General features: G+C 49.9%; 2 protein-coding genes, 1 non-coding gene and 1 pseudogene across 3 annotated transcripts; 1 reads left to right on the top strand and 3 right to left on the bottom strand.

Annotated features, from left to right (window-relative positions):
• Positions 1-1,070: 1,070 nt before the first annotated feature.
• Positions 1,071-9,876, top strand: LOC117856404 (hydroquinone glucosyltransferase-like; annotated as a pseudogene).
• Positions 6,258-6,396, bottom strand: LOC117859381 (small nucleolar RNA Z247). The gene has a single exon (XR_004641179.1). It is a non-coding gene; the product is annotated as a small nucleolar RNA Z247 (small nucleolar RNA).
• Positions 9,877-11,709: 1,833 nt separating the features above from the next.
• Positions 11,710-13,484, bottom strand: LOC117854947 (hydroquinone glucosyltransferase). The gene has a single exon (XM_034737210.2). The coding sequence runs from the start codon at positions 13,338-13,340 to the stop codon at positions 11,862-11,864; it is 1,479 nt and encodes a 492-aa protein (XP_034593101.1). The 5' UTR covers positions 13,341-13,484; the 3' UTR covers positions 11,710-11,861.
• A 447-nt stretch (positions 13,485-13,931) lies between these two features.
• On the bottom strand, positions 13,932-19,494 carry LOC117854948 (probable GABA transporter 2). Its single transcript, XM_034737211.2, has 6 exons — positions 19,108-19,494; positions 18,755-18,985; positions 18,257-18,354; positions 16,527-16,713; positions 14,844-14,974; positions 13,932-14,621 (listed from the first exon to the last, which is right to left on the bottom strand). The coding sequence occupies exons 1-6, from the start codon at positions 19,217-19,219 to the stop codon at positions 13,995-13,997; spliced, it is 1,386 nt and encodes a 461-aa protein (XP_034593102.1). The 5' UTR covers positions 19,220-19,494; the 3' UTR covers positions 13,932-13,994.
• Between the last annotated feature and the right edge of the window lie 1,895 nt (positions 19,495-21,389).

The raw sequence follows: 21,389 nt of genomic DNA on the forward strand, positions 1-21,389 counted from the left end.
AGTGGAAAGGCAGTGGCGTAGTACCGGAAAATACAACGTTTTTATTATTTGACCACTCACATGGTGATCAGGCCAGACATCGGGTCCCATGTGGGGGTGCGTCACTGGGTTTGGGTAATTATATTTTCGATCTTTGGGTACGGCTAATTGAAAGGTCGTTATATGCAACCCGATCCGTTGTGCATAGTTGGTGAGTAGGTATCTCCTGCAAGATGTAATCGGTCTGGATCGCCGTAATTCTCGGTTATGAATGTACTTGATCATCGCTTAAGCATCGTAGAGTAATCAAGTTGAAGATAATGTTTTGATGTTGTATGAGGTTAGTCCCACCTAGTTGCTCAAAAATGTTTTATTCACTTAGAATGATTAGGTAAAAACTAATCTGAAATAAAATGATAAAACTAAGGTTCCACTAGTAGTAAGCTTTCCACAAAATGTGAGTCAACCAGTACACTAAAAAGTTATCATATTCCTTGAAACAATATTTTAAATTTACCTATACAGGTTAAACGGGTCAGTCTTGCTGAGTACCCTCGGGTACTCAGGGGATCCCTTGTTGTTTTATTTAGAAGCGCAACAGGGTCAACCGAAGAGGAAGGCCCGAAGAACTAGGGTATTTTACGAGTCTCGTAATACCCTAGAATGAAACCTCGTTGTATAATTAGTTTCCCCTCGGACTTGTTTATGTTCAAAACTCTTAGAAATAGTCTAACTTTGCACTATTAAGTTTGTTTCAATTTATGGTTTGTAATAATTCGTGCCTCCTGTATGTATGTAAAAATGTAATATTTGTTGATGCTTTCCCTTCGTGGAAGCTATCCTGATGTATGGCTACGATTCAAGTCGTGGATGATTCGAGGCATCCTAGGGACACTTGACGGACTACCAGATTTACACTATATTAAGTACATTTCATATAATTGTTGTTCCGATAGTGACTAGACGCACTTAGGCCCATTTAAATCGAACGGTTCCGCCACACAGCGCATGTGATGGAGGTAGATATGATTTCCTTTTGAAGTAACCAGTGGAGGACCTTTGGTACCGAGTCATAACACCACCCGGTACTAAAAGTGCTAAGGGAGCGGTACTAAGGTTGTTTTTTTAGTGAAGGACTCTAGTTACATTTCATTTCAAAGCAACGTATTTTGATTGGATAAGAACATTAGGAAGTGCACATAGCGGTAGAGAGGTTTGAGAGTGACGACGCCGACAATCAGAATCAGCACGACAGCACACATAGCTGAATAATCCTTCTGCCTGATGGCCTCGAAGTCTCGCAGCAGTCTACTTATATTGCCCCCACCGCTACAGCCCTATGTGTAGTACAGCAGGCAAGCTGTGAGCAGCAGCAACCCAACTCCGGCAACACTTTGCCTATTCACACAACCACACCGATCCAACGCTTCCATGGGGATGGAGGCCGCGCTGACGACGCCTGAGAAACGAGCTGCGCACCTCGTGCTCCTCGCGAGCCCCGGCGCGGGGCACATCCTGCCCGTGGCCGAGGTCGCGCGCCGCATCGTTGCGCACGGCGGCGGCGCCGAGTTCACGGCCACGCTCGTCACCTACGCCAACTTCTCCTCGGCGGACCACTCCTTCACGCTGAAAGAAATATTTGGAAGCCTTAACCCTCAAGGGCCGCACCTTTCATTATACAACAGACCGTGTGATACAAGATTACAAGACCTAATAGATCATACGATTCACCGTCGCCAAGCGCTCGTTCCCGCGGCTCCGAGACCTCCTCCGCTCCCTGCTCGAGTCCCCGTCCGGCGTCGCCGCTTTCGTCCCGGACCTCCTCGGCCCCTGGGCGCACCAAATCGCCCGTGAGCTCGGCGTCCCGAGCTACCTCTTCTGCACGACCAACCTCATGGCGCTGTCCTGCATGCTCCACGTCCCCGAGCTCGACAGGACCACTACCTGCGAGTTCCGCGACATCCCGGAGCCCGTGCGCCTGCCGGGGTGCGTGCCCCTCCGTGGCGCCGATCGACCTGCTCGACCCCATCCAGGATCTCGCAGCGACCCCGCGTACCGCCTCATGGTCGAGTTCGGGAAGAATCACCTTCTCGCCGATGGCTTCATCGTCAACACCTTCGACGCCATCGAGCAAAGACCCTGGTGGCGTTCGAGGAGCTTTCGGACAAGGGCGTGTACCCTCCGGCGTACGCGGTGGGCCCCTTCGTCTGGCCGTGCCCCAGCGTCGAGGCTGCCAATAAGCACGGCAGCCTGTACGAAAAGGAGGAAACATCTATCTTAACTCGTCACGGTTGCACGTTTATACGTGGTGAATAACACTAAGATTTTACATGAATACAATCATGATCACCTAGCACTCGGTTTGCTTTATAATCTAAATTACAATCTGTAAATAATATCTCTAAGCAATTCGAGTCTATCTCTAAAATCACAATTGTCACGCACGTACACAAGTCTATCTCCTAGACTTTCTGTGCCAGTGCATGGTAGCCAAGCTACCTGAATTGCAACCGAAACTCTAATATCCTTCCTCAATCTAAATCTCAAGAAGCCATCCGCAACTTGATCATGAGTGGATACTAATCTGACTTGTAATTGCTTCTTGACAACTCTCTCTCGTACAAAGTGAAAATCAATCTCTATATGTTTTGCATGAGCATAAAAAACTGGATTTGCTCAAAGAAAATCGGCTCCCAAATTATCACACCATAAGGTAGGTGGTTATGTCAACTTTACTCCAAGTTCAAGCAACAAAGATTCTAACCAAATCAATTCTGCAGTAGTATTTGCCATAGACTTATATTCTGCTTCAGTACTAGAACTTGAAATTGTAGCTTATTTTCTAGCACTCCAAGATACAAGATTAGGATAAAAGAATATTGCAAATCCTCCAGTAGATTTTCTATCATCAACACTACCAGCCCAATCAGCATCAGAAAATGCACTCAATGTCATTGAACTGGACTTTCTCATATGCAACCCAACGTTCAAGGTAAATTGAACATAGCGAAGAATTTGTTTAACAGCAGTCCAATGAACAGATATTGGCACATGCAAAAATTGGCATACCTTAGTAACTGAAAATGCTAGATCAGGTTGTGTGAGAGTAAGATATTGAAGTGCTCCAACAACACTTCTATAATGTGTACTGTCTTCTGGTCCCAATGGTTCTCCTTCAAAACTTAAAAGCTTTTCCGTACTTGATAATGGCGTTGATGCACTTTTACACTTAGGCATACCACGTGTTAGAATCTCACGTGCGTACTTCTCTTGTGACAACAACAATCCTTCTTTGTTTCTTTGAACTTCAATTCCCAAGAAGTAATTCAAATCACCAAGATCATTTAGAGCAAATTATTTCGAAACAGCTTCACTAGAGTTGCTAGTGACAATAATATCATCAACATATATTAGCATATAAATCACCACTCCTGATCGTGGATAAATAAATAGAGAATTGTCCGAATTTGAGGCCAAGAACCCAATTTTAATAAGCTTTGCTTCAAACCATAAACTGCCTTGTCAAGTTTATGTACCAAGTGTGATGCACCATTCTTTTCAAACCCAGGCGGCTGTTTCATGTACACCTCCTCTTCCAGAACACCATGAAGGAATGCATTCTGAACATCCAATTGTCTTAAGCACCAATCTTTAGAAATTGCTAATGACAAGACAAGCCTCACTGTTGCAATCTTGACAACTGGAGTAAATGTGTCCTCATAATCAATTCCATATCTTTGATGAAAACCTTTTGCAACCAATCTCACCTTGTATCTATCAACTGTTCCATCCGCCTTCTTTTTAACCTTGAAGACCCATTTGCAGTCAATTAGATTGCAGCCACTCTTGGATGGCTCAACTAGATGCCAAGTGTTATTCTTGAGCAATGCTGTGAACTCCTCTTGCATGGCTTGTTTCCACCTTGAATGATTTAGAGCTTCTTCCAAATTTTCAGGCTCTCCAATAGCACAAAAATTCCCATAATGAATAGTCCTGTCTGTAAACTTCTTTGGTCGAACAATGCCATGTTGAAGACGTGTACGGCACGACGGAGGTGAACCAATTTCTTGCAACTGCAACGGCACACCGGATCCCACAATCGTGCAGAAAATCCCTCAGCAAGCGCACGTTCAGTCGAGGCGGAGGCAACTGGCGTAGTCGGAGAGAGCGAGCCACGTGACGCCAATGGAGAGGCGGGGGCGCATGCGCGGTCCACGTTGTCGGCGATGGGGGCGTGCGTGCTGGAGCCACAGGAGACCGCACGTCTGTCCCCCCACGCAGTGCGCACTGGTTAGCAGAGTCGGGCGTAGGAGGATTTTCCTGGGAGTTTGCGCTCGGGCCGGCAACAGGTGCAGGCAAATCCAGCTTGGGAGCGACGCCAGGATCGTCTGCAGCCCGGACTTGATCAGCACCAGCTTCATTATCGGATGCACCGATTCCTTATGTGTCACTGCGAGATTCCAAATTTTCTGGAGCAAGTTCCTGCACAACATCAACAACTTCACCAAGAGTATTAGTAGCATCAGTCAAACAATTTACACCCCCATGATTGAGTAAATGTGATGACAAAAGGAGGATTTCTTGGCGCAATTGGGCGCCCATATTGGGATAGAGTTGGGAGAAAGGAAAGAACTCCTCATCAAAGACAACATCGCAAGATATGTAGATACGTCCCAAGGAGATACCAAGGCACTTGAAGCCTTTGTGCATGGTGCTATAGCCTAAAAAAGCACAACGAGTGGAACAAAAAGCAAGTTTGCATGAATTGTATGGGCGCAAATTGGGCCAACAAGCGCAACCAAAGACTCAAAGAGACTTATAATCAGGAGTTCCATGAAGGAGGCGAGTGACAGGAACATTATAGAATTTTTGGTTGGGAAATTCGAATGCCAGACCCGGGCATTTCTCAAGCTAATGACTTTGCTTGGAAGGAGATTGATGAGGTAGGTGGCGGTTAGAAAAGCATGATCCCAATATTTGAGAGGCATGGAAGCATTGGCAAGAAGGCATAGCCCTACCTCAACTACATGACGGTGTTTTCGTTTGGCCATGCCATTTTTTTGATGAGCGTAGGGACAGAAGACATGGTGAGAAATTCCTATGCGTTGTAAAAGGGAGTTTAACTTTTCATATTCTTCTCCCCAATCTGATTGCATAGACTTAATCTTGCGATTAAATTTCCTTTCTACAAATTGCTGGAAATTTTGAAAGACTTGAAAGACATCAGATTTTTTCTTGAGTAGGTAGATCCAAGTATATTTGCTAAAGTCATCAATGAAGCTAACATAGTAGCTATGCTGACCAATGTAGGGGGGCGCCGACCCCTAAACATCCGAGAAAATCAAATCAAGGGGAGACTCAGATGAACTATTTGATATAGAATATGGAAGTTGACGGCTCTTGGCCATCTGACAAGCATTACAAATAGTTTCTGAATTTTGATCCCTAACACACAGGAGTTTATTTGAACTAAGAACTTTTTCTATGATAGGAAAGCAGCATGCCCAAGTCTACTATGCCAACGCGTAGTAGAGGGCTTATGGACGACAAAAGCTTGTTTGTTGGACTCTCCTAGCGCTAGATTAGATCCATTATGGATAGAGGCCTTCTCAGGATCTACCTTGATGAATGATTCTCTTTGTTCCCTGATCCTTGATACAAAAGAAATTTGGATGAAATTCTATGAAAGCATCATTATCTCGAGCTAGTTTATGAATGGAAACTAGATTCTTACTAACACTAGGAACATGAAGGATATTTTTCAGGATAATTTTTTGCTAGGGGTATGTAAAGTTGTATGACCAATGTTACTAATTTCCATACCTGTACCATTGGCCGCATGCACTTGATCACGTCCATTGTATTTGTCATGAATTGTCATCTTCTCAAGCTCACTTGTGACATGATCTGATGCACCACTATCAACATACCAATTTGAATCATACCCATAGCAGGCCGTGACTGCCCTGCTGTTTTCTGATTTGGTTGATCGTCATCTTCATCATATCTATACCAACAACGATTTGCTTCATGCCCAACCTTCTTGCAATTCTGACAGATGATCTTGTTAATGTGACCACCTTGTTTGGGTGCACTAAAGTTGCTAGGGCCGGAGCTGTTATTTCCACGACTAGGTCCACCACGACCATTATTGTTGCGACCATGACCATGGTTGTTGTTACTGTTATGACCGCGACCACCATAGTTGTCGCATCCTCTACCAATCATATTAGCTGACGACTGAAATTGTCCTCCATCTTGTATCATCTCCATGCGTTGATCATATGTGAGCAATTGAGAATATAGATCGCTCAAAGAAAGAAAACAAACGCGACCGAGCATAGATGTCACAAAAGGATTATAGTCAAAATCAAGACCATTCAAAATAAAGTGGATCATCTCGTCATCATCTATAGCCTTCCCAAACCGTGGCCAATTCATCTTTAAACAAGCATATCTTGGTGAAGTAAGCGGAGGAGGACATGTTACCCTTCTTGGTCGTGGAGAGTAGAACGCGCAGATTTGCAATCTGCGCTTTCGAGTGCGCTGAGAACATCCTCTCAAGCGCGCCCCATACTTCTGCTGTTGTAGCTGTCGTCGCCACCGATGCTAATGCATCTTTGGTAAGAGAATTCAGCAGATAGCTTAGTACTTGCTGATCTTTCGCGATCACGATCCAGGAGTCGTACTCAGCGTTGTGGACGATCTCCTTCTTGCCATCCGCCATGACCACATCTAGAGTCTTGGGCGGCGCAGGGGTAGATCCATCTAGGATCCCCATGAGTTGATCTCCTCGTATAGCATGAAGAAACTGAGCCTTCCATAGCAGGTAATTATCTCGGGTCAATTTTTCCGAAACAACTCCTAGCGCCAACATGGGTGTTGACGTCGACGCCATGGAATATTGTTGGGAGGTTTCTGTCTTGGGTGGCACAGGAGGTTTGGTGCAGGAGATGTTCCTGGTGCAAGTATTGTGGATGTTTTAAGAAGAGTATGCTCTGATTACCATGTAAGAAAAGGAGAAAACATGGTTGACTATCTTGACTCGCCACGGTTGCACGTTTATACGTGGTGAATAACACCAAGAGTTTTACATGAATACAATCATGATCACCTAGGACTCGGTTTGCTTTATAATCTGAATTACAATCTCTAAACAATATCTCTAAGCAATCCGAGTCTATCCCTAAGATCACAGTTGTCACGCCACTACCGGAAACACGAAGTTTGTCGAGTGCCTGGGGCACTCGGCGAAGGCCCAAAAACACTCGGCAAAGAGTTTGCCGAGTGTAACACTCAGCGAACTGCACTCGGCACACTTCGCCTCGGCAAACAGTGGATTTGCCGAGTGCCGAACGTCGGGCATTCGGAAAATGGTTTGCCGAGTGTCAAAAAGCACTCGGCAAACATTTTCAGAAAAAATTAAAAAAAAAACAAAAACACCGGCCGCCGGCCACGGCCACCACGCCGCCACCGGCTGCCACGCCACCACACCGCCTCGCCGGCTACCACCACACTACCTCGCCCGCTGCCACCCGCCACCACGCCGCCTCGCCTGCTGCCCCCACGCCGCCTCGCCCGCTGCCACCCGCCACCACGCCGCCTCACCTCCTGCTGCCACCTGCCACGCTGCCACATCCGGCCGAGAGGGGAGGGGCCACCGTCGGAGAGAAGGGGAGGGGGCCTCGACGGGGGAAGGAGGGGCGGCCGCGCCGCTGCCGGAGAGAAGGGGAGGGGGCCTCGGCGGAGGAAGGGGAGGGGGCCTCGCCGGGGGAAGAAGGGGCAGCCGCGCCGCCGTCGGATCCGGCCGGGAGGGGCCGCGCCGCCGCCGGATCCGGCCGGGAGGGACGGGCCGCGCCGTCGCCGGGGAGGGAGGAGGGGAGAGGAGGGGGAGGGGCGCCGGCAGGAGAGGGAGAGGGAGAGGGAGGGAGGGAAGGGGCGGCGGCGGCGGCTAGCCGGCGGCAGGGTGAGGGAGGTGGGTGGCGGTGTTGCGCGGAGCTAGGAAGAGGAGGGGGGCATCGGGGGGCGTAGGAGGCTGGGGTGCTGGGGTCAAGGGGCCGGGGGGGCGGGGTAAAATACTTGGTTTTGACGTTTGCCGAAAAGAAAAAAAAATTTGCCGAGTGTGAAAAGAAAAAGACTCGGCAAACATTATATAATTACCTTTAATACATTATTAAAAATATCCAACGGTTCCAAAAATTAGCAAAATGACACATGAAATAATATATGTTGTCTATTGCATATAAAAAAAGTTTTGTGGTCAAATCAAATCTCGAGCATCACTTTGACTCTAAATCTAATCGAATTCTTCTCAACGCTACTATTCTTCTTCGGAGATGCTTCGGTTTGTAAACATCGCACATGACAAAATGTGCAAAACCTTCTCAATTTTTTACCACAACCTCCACGTATGATATCATCACACCATGACAAATCTCATGATTTTCCGAATTCGTTTGCCTTTTTTAGAATTTAAAAATCATTCGATCGCATGTTTGTGGTTATGTTTCCTGAACAAGATGTTTGAAATTTCTTTTCATGGTAAGGCCTCAAACTAAGCTAAATAACATAAATATCATTTTTCTACGCATTTTATTCTATAATTTGAATCACTTGCCGTTCAAATTTGACTTATACCAAAAATTCCCTTGAAATGCAATTAATTAATTAAATATAGCAAACAAATCCAAAAATATACCAAATTTTAATATGAAGTACCACATGTTGTATGTGGGGAGTAGAAAAAATTTTAAGGTGAAAAGAGGAAAAAATTTATTTTTTTACCGAGTGTCAAAAAAAACACTCGGCAAACCCCCCTCTCACTCGGCAAAGAGACGGATTTGCCGAGTGTTTTTTTCTTGACACTCGGCAAAGATTCGATTTGCCGAGTGTTTTTTCTTTGCCGAGTGTTTTTAGCTTGGCACTCGGCGAAGAGCTTGTTTGCCGAGTGTTGAAAAAAAACACTCAGTAAAGAAAAAATACTTGGCAATTTTTAGCTTTCCGGTAGTGCGCGGTCTATCTCCTAGACTTTGTGCCGGCGCATGGTAGCCAAGCTAGAATTACAACCGAAACTCTAACACTGCCTACGGTGGCTGGACGAGCAGCCGGACGTGTCCGTTCTGTACGTGTGCCTCGGCAGCGGCGGCACGCTGTCCACCGAGCAGACGGCCGAGCTGGCCGCCGGGCTCGAGGCGAGCGGCCAGAGGTTCCTGTGGGTGGTGCGGTTCCCAAGCGATAAGGACTGCAGCGCGAGCTTCTTCGGGACGGCGGAACACGGCAACGACCCCCTGAGCTACCTGCCGGAGGGGTTCATCGAGCGGACCGAAGGAGTCGGGCTCTGCCTGCCGCTGTGGGCTCCGCAGGTGGAGATCCTGATTCCTGAACCACCGCGCCGTCGGCAGGTTCCTGTCGCACTGCGGGTGGAACTCGACGCAGGAGGCTGCGACCGTGGGCGTGCCGATGGTGGCGTGGCCGCTGTACGCCGAGCAGAGGATGAACGCGGTTATGCTGTCGGAGCGTGTGGGGCTGGCGCTGCGGCCGAGCGAGGGCAGCGGCAGGGAGGACGGGGTGGTGCCGAGGGAGGACGTCGCGGCCGTGGTAAGGGAGTTGATCGCGGGGGAGAAGGGCGCCGCGGCGCGGGAGAAGGCGCGGGAGCTCCGGGCGGCCGCGGCGAAGGCATGGGCGCCGGACGGGCCGTCGCGCAGGGCGTTCGAGGCCGTCGTCGGCAAGTGGAAAGAACTTTGAGCGTGCGGCCGGGCTGATCCATGATTGTGTATGGCTTTGCGGTTATGCGCGCGTCATATGGCGGCGACGTGTCGACCGATATCTCTTTGTTCGTCGCTGATGTTTGTCTCCTCATCGCTTTTGTATGTTGTGGGTTTCGTGTGTTCAGTGGAGCTTGGCTTGCTCTTCTCGCTGTCGTTTTTGGTGATAACCATGAAGCTTGCGCTGTTCCCTCAACAAAAGGACATTGATCGATCGATTTGGCACCAAATCGCCATTGTTTATCATTGCCCTGTGCGGAAGAGATCTCCATTGTTAAACAGTGATGATATTTGTGGGCCGTACAATTTATACAAATGTCATGAATATTGCATGTTGATGTTGGCTGCAAAATTATAAGACCACTATTTTTGTTGCAGTAAATTTATACGTCCAAAAAAGTATATATACTCTTCATGTAATTAGTGAATGATTAAAACAACTAATATAAGTGTTTAGGCTGTTAACGCTTGCTTCTTTTTCAGAAATCCATCGGTGAGATATATATAGTTCAAATTGAATCTAGTATTGTACTAACAAAAAATCAGATGGTGTTGAACTCTGACACTCAATTTTTATTAGACCGCAAGAAAAGTTATTGTAACTTATGTGGAAGGACTGAAGGGTTGAACTAAGCGTAGGTCAGCTGTCAAGGCTCTTTGTGGCGGAACCTGTCTACTCAGATTCGAGTCCTCAACTCACTACGGGTAGTCGTATTTTCCTGAATTTATTTCAGAATTTAACCGATACTGTTCTTTCAATAGTAAGCAATATGCTCATTGATGGTGAGACGCTAGTGGTGACTTCGTAAATCTCAATATGTAGCTCCGTGGAAGGAAGGAAACTACAGTTCTTTATAAAGTAATTGTAATTAAGTAATTGTAATTAAGGTATAGAAAATTTAAGAACTAGGATGTCATTAAGCACTAAAATATTGGTGTTGATTATTTTTGAATTGTTGTCTATTTTGGTTTCTCCACACATATTGAGCTTGAGCTGATATGATATGCATTTTGAGAGTATGGGGACCTAAATGACACCCGAGCTAACAAATGTGGTTGAAAGAGTTTCCAATCACAACGCTCACATTCTTTTTTTGGTGCATGATTTGAGGCCCTCTCCCAACCCCTGCCTTTCAATTAATTGCGTTGGCGTCACATAGTAGGTAGCCCGTAGCCCAACATTAGTGCATACCCTGACGGGCCAATGCTATAGAAGCATAGAGTATCTTCACCTGTAGCATGCAGCTCAACGGATCGAATCATCCCGTGATCCGGGACAGGGACAGGACGGATTGCCGATGGGAAGGGGTATCTGCCGATTTCACTCGCTACCATGGTATTGTTTGGATACGCTTCTTCGTTTGGATTATAATTTAAGTGAAGATTTTCTCGTTTCTCGCTTTTCGCTTCTTGTAATTCAAATCTCTGAAGCGGCTTACTACATAAGCGAGAATCGATGGAAATAACCAAAGCATTTGCTAGGATTCTGACTTATTTCCACCGACTATATCATCTCACCGGCCAACGTGCATGTACGCCTTAGTAGCATTGCGCGCACATATGGCAATATAATGTAATTGATCTTCTGTCCTCGCCTTGCAAATTTACTATGTTTATGACGACGGGTTATTGGTTGCGCAGCAGCAGCAGCGTCCACATCATCCGCGCCAAAGTTTGCGTATACAACCAGGTTCAAAATTCATGAACTTTGCAGATGGACTGGTGCTGTGGTTTTGGTCCTTAAGAATATAGGCCTACCTCCGCATCATGCAAACTTACCACGGCCCAGCATACCGGTCTGGGAATAGGAGGAATTATATGTTGATGTGGTTATATTCTTTCTTTTTTCCTCCCGAGACCTCGCTCGTCGCTACCTCGAGCCCGACTTCTGCATCCGAGAGGGAGTCCGATTCAGGCTTCTGCTGCCCAGCCAACTCCGCCTCCCTTGGCCAGCTATGCAAATTGATGGAGCAACCTCTTATTCTTTTCACGGAACACACGACACGCACATATAAAGGTGATGATACAAACATGGAGACGCAGCAGCGAAGAACAAAGGCACACAGGCATGAATGAATCTGCTTGCTGTCATATGCGCAAGCCTAGCTAGCTAGCTAGCTACGACCCACAAATGGCGCAAGCTCGCGCGGACGCAGCCTTCTTCCACTTACCGGCGACGGCCTGGAACGCCTCTCGCGATGGTCCGTCCGGCGCCCAGGCCTTCGCCGCGGCCTCCCGGAGCTCGCGCGCCTTCTCCCGTGCCGCGGCGCCCTTCTCACCTGCAATCAGCTCCGTCACCGCCGCCGCCACCTCCTCCCTCGGCACAACCCCGTCCTCTTCCCTCGGCCGCAGCGCGAGCCCCACCCGCTCGGACGACAGCATCACCGCGTTCATCCTCTGCTCGGCGTACAGCGGCCATGCCAGCATCGGCACGCCCGCGGCCACGGCCTCCAGCGTCGAGTTCCACCCGCAGTGCGACACGAACCCGCCGACGGCCCGGTGGTTCAGGATCTCCACCTGCGGGGTCCATTCCGCCACGGCGAGCCCAATGCCTCTGGTTCTCTCCACGAACCCTTCCGGCAGGTAGTCTAACGGGCTGTCGCCGTGACCGTGGCCGTGGCCACCACCAAAGAAGCTCGCGCTGCGGTCCTTGTCTCTGGGGAACCGCACCACCCACAGGAACCTCTGCCCGCTGGCCTCCAGCCCGGCCGCAAGCTCGGCCATCTGCTCGGTGGACAGCGTGCCGCCGCTGCCGAAGCACACGTACAGGACCGACCTGTCCGGCTGCTCGTCCAGCCACCGCAGGCAGCTGTGCTCTCCTGCATCACCGCCGCCTGATGAGCACGTACGGACGAAGGGACCAACCGCGTAGGCCGGAGGGTACACGCCTTTGTCGGACAACGCGTTGAACGCCGATATGGTAGCGTGCTCCATGGCGTCGAAGGTGTTGACGATGAAGCCGTCGGCGAGGAGATACCTCCTCCCCACCTCGACCATGAAGTGGTACGCGGGGTTGGTGCGGTCCTGGACAGGGTCGACGAGGTCGGCGCCGCGCAGCGGCTCGCAGCCCGGAAGCCGGATGGGCTCCGGCAGGTCGCGGAACTCGCAATCGCAGGCGGTGGTCTTGTCAAGGTGGGGGAGGTAGATCAATGTGTGCAGCGCCATGACGTTCGTCGTGCAGAAGACGTAGCCCGGGATGCCGAGCTTGCCGGAGACCTCGAGCGACCACGCGCCGAAGAGGTCCGGGACGAAAGCCGCGACGCCGGCCGGGGAGGCGAGCAGGGAGCGGAGGAGGTCGCGGAGGTGCGGGAGCGCGCGGTCGACGACGGTGAAGATGCGGGTCTCGACGTGGGCGTCGGCGGGGAGGTCGTCGAGCGGCACCTCGGGGAGCACGGCGGTGGAGACGGACGGCGGGAGCGAGGCCACCGCGGAGGAGTAGTGGACCGCCGAGGAGAAGTTGGTGTAGGAGACGAGCGTGGCGGTGAACTCGGCACCGCTGCCGTGCGCGACGACGCGCCGCGCGAGCTCGGCCATGGGCAGGACGTGGCCTGCGCCGGGGCTCGCGAGCAGCACGACGTGCGCGGCCTCCGTTCCCATGGAAGCAAACAGTCAGTGGGAGTGGGACTGTGGGACTGCTACCAGCCTACCACACTAACAGTCTGCCAGAGTTCGATTGCAGGCTTGCAGCAGCAGTGCATGCAGTGGAGTGTACAAGTAGTGTGTCCGGGTGAGGCGGCAAACAAGGATCACTGGTTCCCCAGCGACAAGGACCGCCGCGCCAGCTTCCTCTCGTTGTTATTGGCCTGTTTGTAGTCCATAAATTTGCTCAGAAAAAAAAAACACAAAGCTGTAGTTTTCATTGCCAATAGACTCAAACCACTCACTGAGCACGTGGTTGGTTCGCTGTCGGTACGGGCACGTTGGATATCTGCTGTGTGTGGACCGTGTGGTGCCGCGCTGCCTCTTGCCACACTCGTGTTCTCCGTTCCACGTATGTGATCACATATCACACGGTGCTCTCTAATCATGCATGGCACGGGCCGGGAAGGAGAAGGAAGGTGGGAGACAACGACTATTCCTGATCGGACCCACCTACACTAGCACTAACCATCTCACAAGCGTCGTTTCAGGTGTGAAAAAAGAGTCACAGATCGATCGACTCAAAGTGGCACTACGACACAACACCTCGGCGCGACAACTATGCACTTGCTATATACCATGCCATTCGAGACACGTTCATTCAAAGTGTGTTCAGTCGACAACGTTGTTGCTGAATAGCTTGAACTGGCCGGCGTCCAGCACGAGCTTGCGGATGGACGCGAAGGCGCCGATGACCCCGACGCCGGCGAACAGGACCATGACGGCCGTGTTGGCGAGGAAGACCGGGGACCGCCTCGGCGGCGCGAGCGCCATGTTGTACATGAGCACGGGGAGCACGAAGTCGAGCGGGATGAACCCGACGGCGCCGACCACGCCCACGATGTCGCCGAAGAAGGGCAGCATGGCGGCCATGAACGCGCAGAAGGCGAGGTACAGCGTCCGGAGCAGCAGCCGCGGGGCGAGGTTCCGGAGGGAGAACCGGTCCTGGGCCGCGTCGGCCGAGCTCTTCTCCATGATCTCGTAGGCCACCTGGGAGTAGACGAGGCCGATGGCGAGGAGCTGGAGGAGGACGAAGAGGACCGCGACGCCCAGCAGCCACGTCGGGGCGAGGGCAGGGCCGGAGTCCGGCATGAGGCTCTTGAGGACGTTGGACTGGACGTGGCTGCCGAAGGCCCAGTAACCCGTGATCGACGAGAGAAAGAACGTGAAGACGATGACGGAGTAGCACAGCACCAGCGCCTTCATCATCTTCCCCGCCGCCGGTGGCGCCAACGTCGCCTGCACGCACAAACGAGTTCAAACTTGTTGGACCGGTAGTGAGATTTTTATTACTGGGCTCTATTTATGGGCCTACTGATGCAAGCTCGATGCAACAAGGAGCCCAGCCCATCATGCGAGTTTTACTACAGCCCAATATCATGCTGTCTGGGACAAGATTTAATTTTCTAACTCAGATAGGAGTAATATCTACTTCTACTCAGGACGTCCAATGTTAAATACCTGGATTTCAGGCAGTATGCCATTGCCGAAGACGGAGGCAAGGATGGAAATGGATAGAAAAGCATTGAACGTCTGCTCGGACTTGGACGAGCTTAGCGAGTAGTCCTTCGGAGGAACGTTTTTGGACAAACCTGTCAAGAATGAGGACATAGTTAAACACTAGCACAGCAAGTTACTACTACTAAACAGACTAGGAAAGTTAATGATTTCCATAGGGTGCACTTCATGGCAAAAGAAAAGGTAAAAAGAAAATCTGAAACACATTGGCTAAAAGAAATTTGTTCTGAAACCCAGAGCTGATCAAACTCCCAAAGAGACCCAAGTAGAGATATCTCTGGGAAGAACTTCAGAACTGTGGAGTACAGCTAAAAATGGGTAAAATTCTTATAAACTTCTGTCGGACACCTAAATTCTTAGACATCAGCCTCCTTAATTATGTGTTTTTCGAAAATCACCCTAATTCTCAATTCAAATCATGCAACACATTCATGTGTGCGACGATCTTGTAGACATTCCTGTCGGTGCCAATTGTAAACAGTATAACTGTCAGGAAACCGAAGGACATCTTTTAAGCAACATTGTTGTGTTTTGTTGAAGGATGTCAGACTAACGATTCCACGGTGCTAAGGTGTCGGTACACCATTGCAGGTGAGCTTATGCAAATGAAGCATCAAAGCACTACAGAAAAGCTGCGGCTGTAAATAGCATCTTTTCTTTAATTTGTTTCCTTCATCGTACGCAAAGGAACACCTAAACCACAACGAGAAGTACTAACGGGAGATTTAAGGCATCTGATTCGTCAATTATGTCAGCCTAAGTGTTTCAGCCTTTGAGGAATCTAATTCCTCCACCAGGATCATATGGTGTGTTTGGTTTGAGGGTTGAAGGGGGTTGAAATGAGTTGGACCCAGTTAAGGAGATGTTTGGTTGAAAAGTTGGTGGGTTGGGTTCATCCCAATAAAGGAATATTCTCCTCAGATGCAGGTTGGATGCATCCGTCCAAAATGAGCAGACGCATCCAACCCATATGCACGGCGTCTCCCACAGTTTCGTCCGAGAGGAGAAGCAGGCGCGAGGGGCGCGAGCCTCTGGCACGGCACGAGGCGGCTCCGGCCATGGGGAGAGGCCGGGGCTGGTGTAGGCCGGCAGGAAGGAGGACGGCGGCCGGCACCGGGGAGAAGGGAGGGGTGGGCGGCGGCGCAAATAGAGAGGGAGACAACGGCCGGGAGCGGCGGGAAGGATGGCGGCCGGGAGTGGCAGGAAGGATGGCGATCGGGAGCGTCGTTGGCTTGGGGAGCTCCACCACCGACCCCGTGAGCTGCGGTGTGGGAAGTCTCGGTGTGGGGGAGAAGATAAGGTGGGGTAAACGAAAAAAAAGAAAATGTTAGGTGGATGATATGTGAGACCTAATGGATGACATGTGGGTCCACAAATAGATATGGCTAACGGTGTTAAAATGGCATCCATCCCAATTTTCTCAACACTACAATCAAACAAAAACTGGAACGGACCTATCCGTCTCATCCAAACACGAGATGGGTTGAACCCAACCCATAAAAGTAGGATGAACCCAACACATTCCACATGATCCCAAAACTAAACACATGCTAGAAGATACGGAATGTATGGAATGTATGATAGTACAGTAGGATTATGTAAACAGGAGAGTTCGGGCAATATTACCTGCACGAATGCAAGCGGCAGCCACAAGGATTGTGTAGCCCAAGCTCAGGATCAGCGAGACGAAGTTGATGTGCCGCAGCGAGTGGAACGACGGTAGCTGGGAGAGGAAGGCGAGCACCACAGCCACGATGATGATGAAGTGGTACAGTTTTAGGGGACCATGGGGAGCAAGGCTCCTGTACATAATCTGCTTTGGGCACCATGAAACATTACAACATGCAGATAAAAGAAAGCAGGTTTTTGTTTGGCTTTCTTGACATTAAGGTAAGGATTATTTATGAAGTAATTTACTGATTATTTTCTCAGTCAAACAAATTTACTGAAAAAAACATATAGCAACCAGTGAGCTACTTTCTGACAGAAAAATCAACTCTTATCTGTACTGTCACGGCCGATTTCAGTTCTGCTTCTGCCTGTGTTACTTTCTCGCTTCAGCTTACTTCCTATTTAGGAGTATTTATTATAAATCTTCAGGTCAAGTAAAATTTGGCTCTCAGAAAAGATAGTAGGTGAATCTTGACTGCTGGTAAGTGTACACAGTGTGAAACACAGGTAGTAGCCTTGCTTATATTACAACCACACGTTCAAGTCTCCCAACACGTCGGAACGGTAAACACTAGAAAATGACACATCAGCACTTATTAGTAGGACCTCGTTTGTTGTTTCTTGACGTGATCGGCTATCATGATTTGGACCTTACAGTGTCTGGCGGATATTTAAATCAAATCAAACGACTGAAGACCACATATTAGTATGGCTCAACAGAACTGCTAAAATAGTGAAGTGTAGCACGGAAGTTGAAAGAACGAAATATCTCCTTCCCATGTAAAATTTGACTCTCAGAAAAGGTAGGTGAATCTTGGCAGCGAAGTGAACACGGTGTGAAATTCAGGGTAGCACAGCCTATACTAGCTTACAACTACATGTTCGAATCTCACAACGTCGAAACGTACGCTAAACACTAGAAAATGACCGATCAGCGCTTGGCAGGACTACGTTTGTTGTTTATGTAGCGTGATAGCTATCTTGATTTGGACCTTACAAAACTGCTAAGATAGTGAAGTGCAGCATGTTCTAAGTATAAAATGTTATGTGACCACAAGCTTTTGGTTATTGGTATACTACAAATCCCACAAGCAATGCCAATCAGGGTACTACTTGCAACGCTTCAAATTATCCTCCAACGTGTTGGCACGCACGTCACTCTTGCGTCCAACAACAGCCTCCTTCCTTCCTGATTTTCTAGCTAGTGTGAACTTTTTGAAGAATTTTTCTAGTGTCAAGTGTGAGCTGGCCATCCCTATGTGCGTGCGGATTAAGTCATCGCAACAGTGGAGATACAGAGAGCGGTCCTGGAGATACAGAGAGCGGTCCTCACTGAAGCAACGCATGTCGATCCACTCTCCGTTCGAGGTAGGCTAAATTTGGGGAGCCGGAGATGCGTGATTTCTGTCGCAGACCCCTGCATTCACACAGACGAACGAGACCGTTTCCACATTTGCGACGGCAACCGTCCGTGGATATTGCTTGTTTATAAAGAGAGTGCGGGCTACTACAACTAACTAATTTCATATACGTCCAAGATGATGGAGACGGCATGCAAAAGGACATGACAATTGCCCAGCTCACTAGCTAGGAGTAGATCGGTAAACTAACCCAACGTTGAAAGCTAGCATGAGCTAAGTGAATTTACTTATGCTAAGATTTTCTTGGATGCAACGGCGGCGCACCTCGAGGCAGTCGGCGGCGAGCAGGATGGAGCCGATGCTGACGCCGGTGTTGATGGCGGTCTGCACGGTGACCACGAAGTAGAACATCCACCCGGAACCTGCAATACATTTCCACCAAACACAAATCGCAATTCAATCAGCGGCCACCTCAACCTCACCAACACACCATCTGCTATAATTTAATGTAGGAAGAAGCCGAACGGGAGGGGCGTGCGACACCAGCGCGGGGCCGGCCGGCCGGCCGGCCGGGCACGTACAGCCGTGCTCCGTGCCCATGGAGTGCACGCAAACGAACGCCATGGGCGGGCGAAAGGTGTGGGGGGCGCGGGCGCACGGCATTGATGCCGCTGTCGCGCTCGCGTCCCCCACTTCGTGGTCGCGAGCGATGATGCGCCGAACACGTGGGGGATGGGAGAGAGGACTTGCGGTGGATGGCGGTGGTTGATTCGGTTGGTTGGTTTTGGTTGCCGAGATCGGGAGGCGGGTGCGCGTACGTACCGAGGACGTCGGCGGCGAGCTCGCGGAAGCGGATGTGGCGCCGGCCGCGCGCCTCGCAGTGTTCGAGGACGCGGGACATGAGGGAGTACTCGTAGAAGGTGACGGCGGCCATGGTGGAGAGCAGGGTGAGGCCCAGCGCCCACCCCGTCCCGCGCAGCGCGTAGGGGAGCGTCAGCACCGTCGGGCCCACGATCGCCGTCGTCAGGTGGAACCCGGCGTGCCACCACGTACCTGCGGCCAGCAAAACCCGAGATCAATTGGCCGGCCGGGCGGCTCATCCTGCTTAAAGCTGGAATTGAACTCGGCAAGTCATCAGGGACGAGGAAGAGGCGGCGGGTGCATCGCATGCGTACCCTTGGACTCGAGCACGAAGGCGGCGCCGGCGTCGGCCCCGGCCGCGGGTGCTGGCTTGGCGCCGTTGCCGTTGGTGACGCCGGCCTCGGCGTCGAACGCGGCGGGCGCCATGGCCTCGCCCGTCTCGCTCGATGCCCGTGGGCGCAGACGCAGGCGCCTATGTTATGCGTGGACGACACACAGAGAGAGATACAGGCACACGTACGGTTGCTCGGCGAGGCGAGGATCCGATTCAAATCTTAAATCCGACGGGGCGCGTGCGTTGGGGGTGGTGATGGGCGAGTCAATAGCGAGGCGAGGAGATGAAGTGTGCGTGGCGTGGGGGTCTCCGTTGCCGGATCGCCGCTTGTTTTCTTTGGATGGAGCCTTGTGCCCTTGTGCGGTGGCGTGCCCCGTATTTATGCTGCTCGCCGCCGGGCTGCCGCGGCCGGGCTTCGGTTTACGGCCTGGGGCACGCCGCGCTGTCGCGATCGGTCTCGGGGAAACCTTGGTAAATTGCCGGTAGTGGGTTGTTCAACTGATGCGCTGGTTTTGTTTTGCCTCCCTTTGCAAATGTATCGTTTCCTCAGTACTGCTGCTGTTGATCTTGGGCCCTTGGCTCTTGAGTTAAATCTATCAGCTCAAATTACTCCGTCCAGTCACGGATACCTGGCGTTTTAGACAACAATATGATTTTTAAGACATGGCTTTATCGAGTACTTTTCCGTTAAACTAGTATGTGCTATTTTGTTTACTGAAGGAGGGCATGTTCACTTCAGCTTATAAGCCGGCTGAAAAGCTGAAACGGCTGATTTGTTGTGAGAGGAAAACACTATTTGGTGGCTGATAAGCCAACTGAGTAAGCTGAAGCGAACATGCTGTCAATAAGCATCCGCTTGCCAATGAACTGTTGTTGGTCCCGGAACCTTTCCAACATTTAAATCGGCTGCCAAATTTGATAGATTATGAGTTATGACAACAGCAGCTCAGCAAGTGAGGTGGAGTATTCTCTCGATCCAACCAGAAACTATGCTATGGATCTTGTTCGCTCAATTTTTTCTTATCGGTATCTCTCTGAATATTGACTCTGGGCATATGTAAAATTGTAATAAATACTTCGTAAAACTTTTGTTGTGCTGCCGTAGTACCCTGTAGATTTAACTCAGACTTTATGACATCTATCTAACGTCTGTGGACTTTATTTGGATGTATTATGATGATGGTATTCAGGATTTTAGTTGCGCTTCAGGGATTACTCCATATGTAGGTAACTAGATTCATCCAAGGAAAACAAAGCAGAACTTTTGCGAATAATGTATTCATGCTATTATGAGATAGAAACCTCTTTTAAATTATACTTATTCCGTACCAAATTATTAGTCATTTTAATTTTATTCTAAATCAAATTTCTCTAGATTTTACCAAGATTATAGAAAAATGCACATATATCTGCCACATCAAACTAGCTTCACTTTGATAGTATTTATCTTGATAGTGCATATCTCTTTCTTGAAAAACGTTGTCCTGTGTTCGCCCGCTGACAGTGACTGTGACGACCTTCTGCTGCTCGACTCATCCGTGGAAATATATCAAGACAGCTTTGTTGGCGGATCGAAAGCTTTTCAGGCAAAAGATGAGCAGAAGATGCCAAGAAGAATCCCTCCAAAGCGACAACGGGGCGCGTATTTCCACCGGACTTGACCCTTTGTCCGTAGAATTTGGCATAGCAGCACGGTGTACCGGAAGTCCGGAGCAGCGTATCTCGGCGTACCAATTGGCGGTGACAAAGCGAACGATACCGAGTCTGCCCGCACTACCTGCATGCCGCCGATAGCGCAGCCGTCGAAAAGGCGGCGATGCCTGATGCCATGTTTCCTCCAGCCGATAACATTCTTTAAGCACGGAGATGTAACTCTCGCTGCGCCTGCCATGACCTGTCGAGGTGCTACTGGGTGAGATTGCACATACCTGGGCCGAAACCGGCGAGGCTGAGCACTTCTGCAGAAATCTCCTTGCAGCATCGTGGACTCGGGTCGCTTCACTGGAATGACGGCGATCTTAGTGGAGGCACAAGAGGGACAAATGCTTATCAGCATCTCCAAAAATGCCCAAAATACTACCCAAAACTTAATTTTGGGAGTAAAATAGAAAAAAACACAGCTCCAACAGTTACCTACACGCCCAATCCCGACGGCAAATGGAGCCATTTTTCCGCAGCGAACCCGCACTCCCAATCGGCGAAATAATAACGAAGCCCACCGATTTTCTTCTCCTCCCGCGCAGAGTTCCTCCCGTAGACGCC

This window comes from Setaria viridis, chromosome 5, assembly GCF_005286985.2.
Source record: "Setaria viridis chromosome 5, Setaria_viridis_v4.0, whole genome shotgun sequence".
Classification (NCBI taxonomy): domain Eukaryota; kingdom Viridiplantae; phylum Streptophyta; class Magnoliopsida; order Poales; family Poaceae; genus Setaria; species Setaria viridis.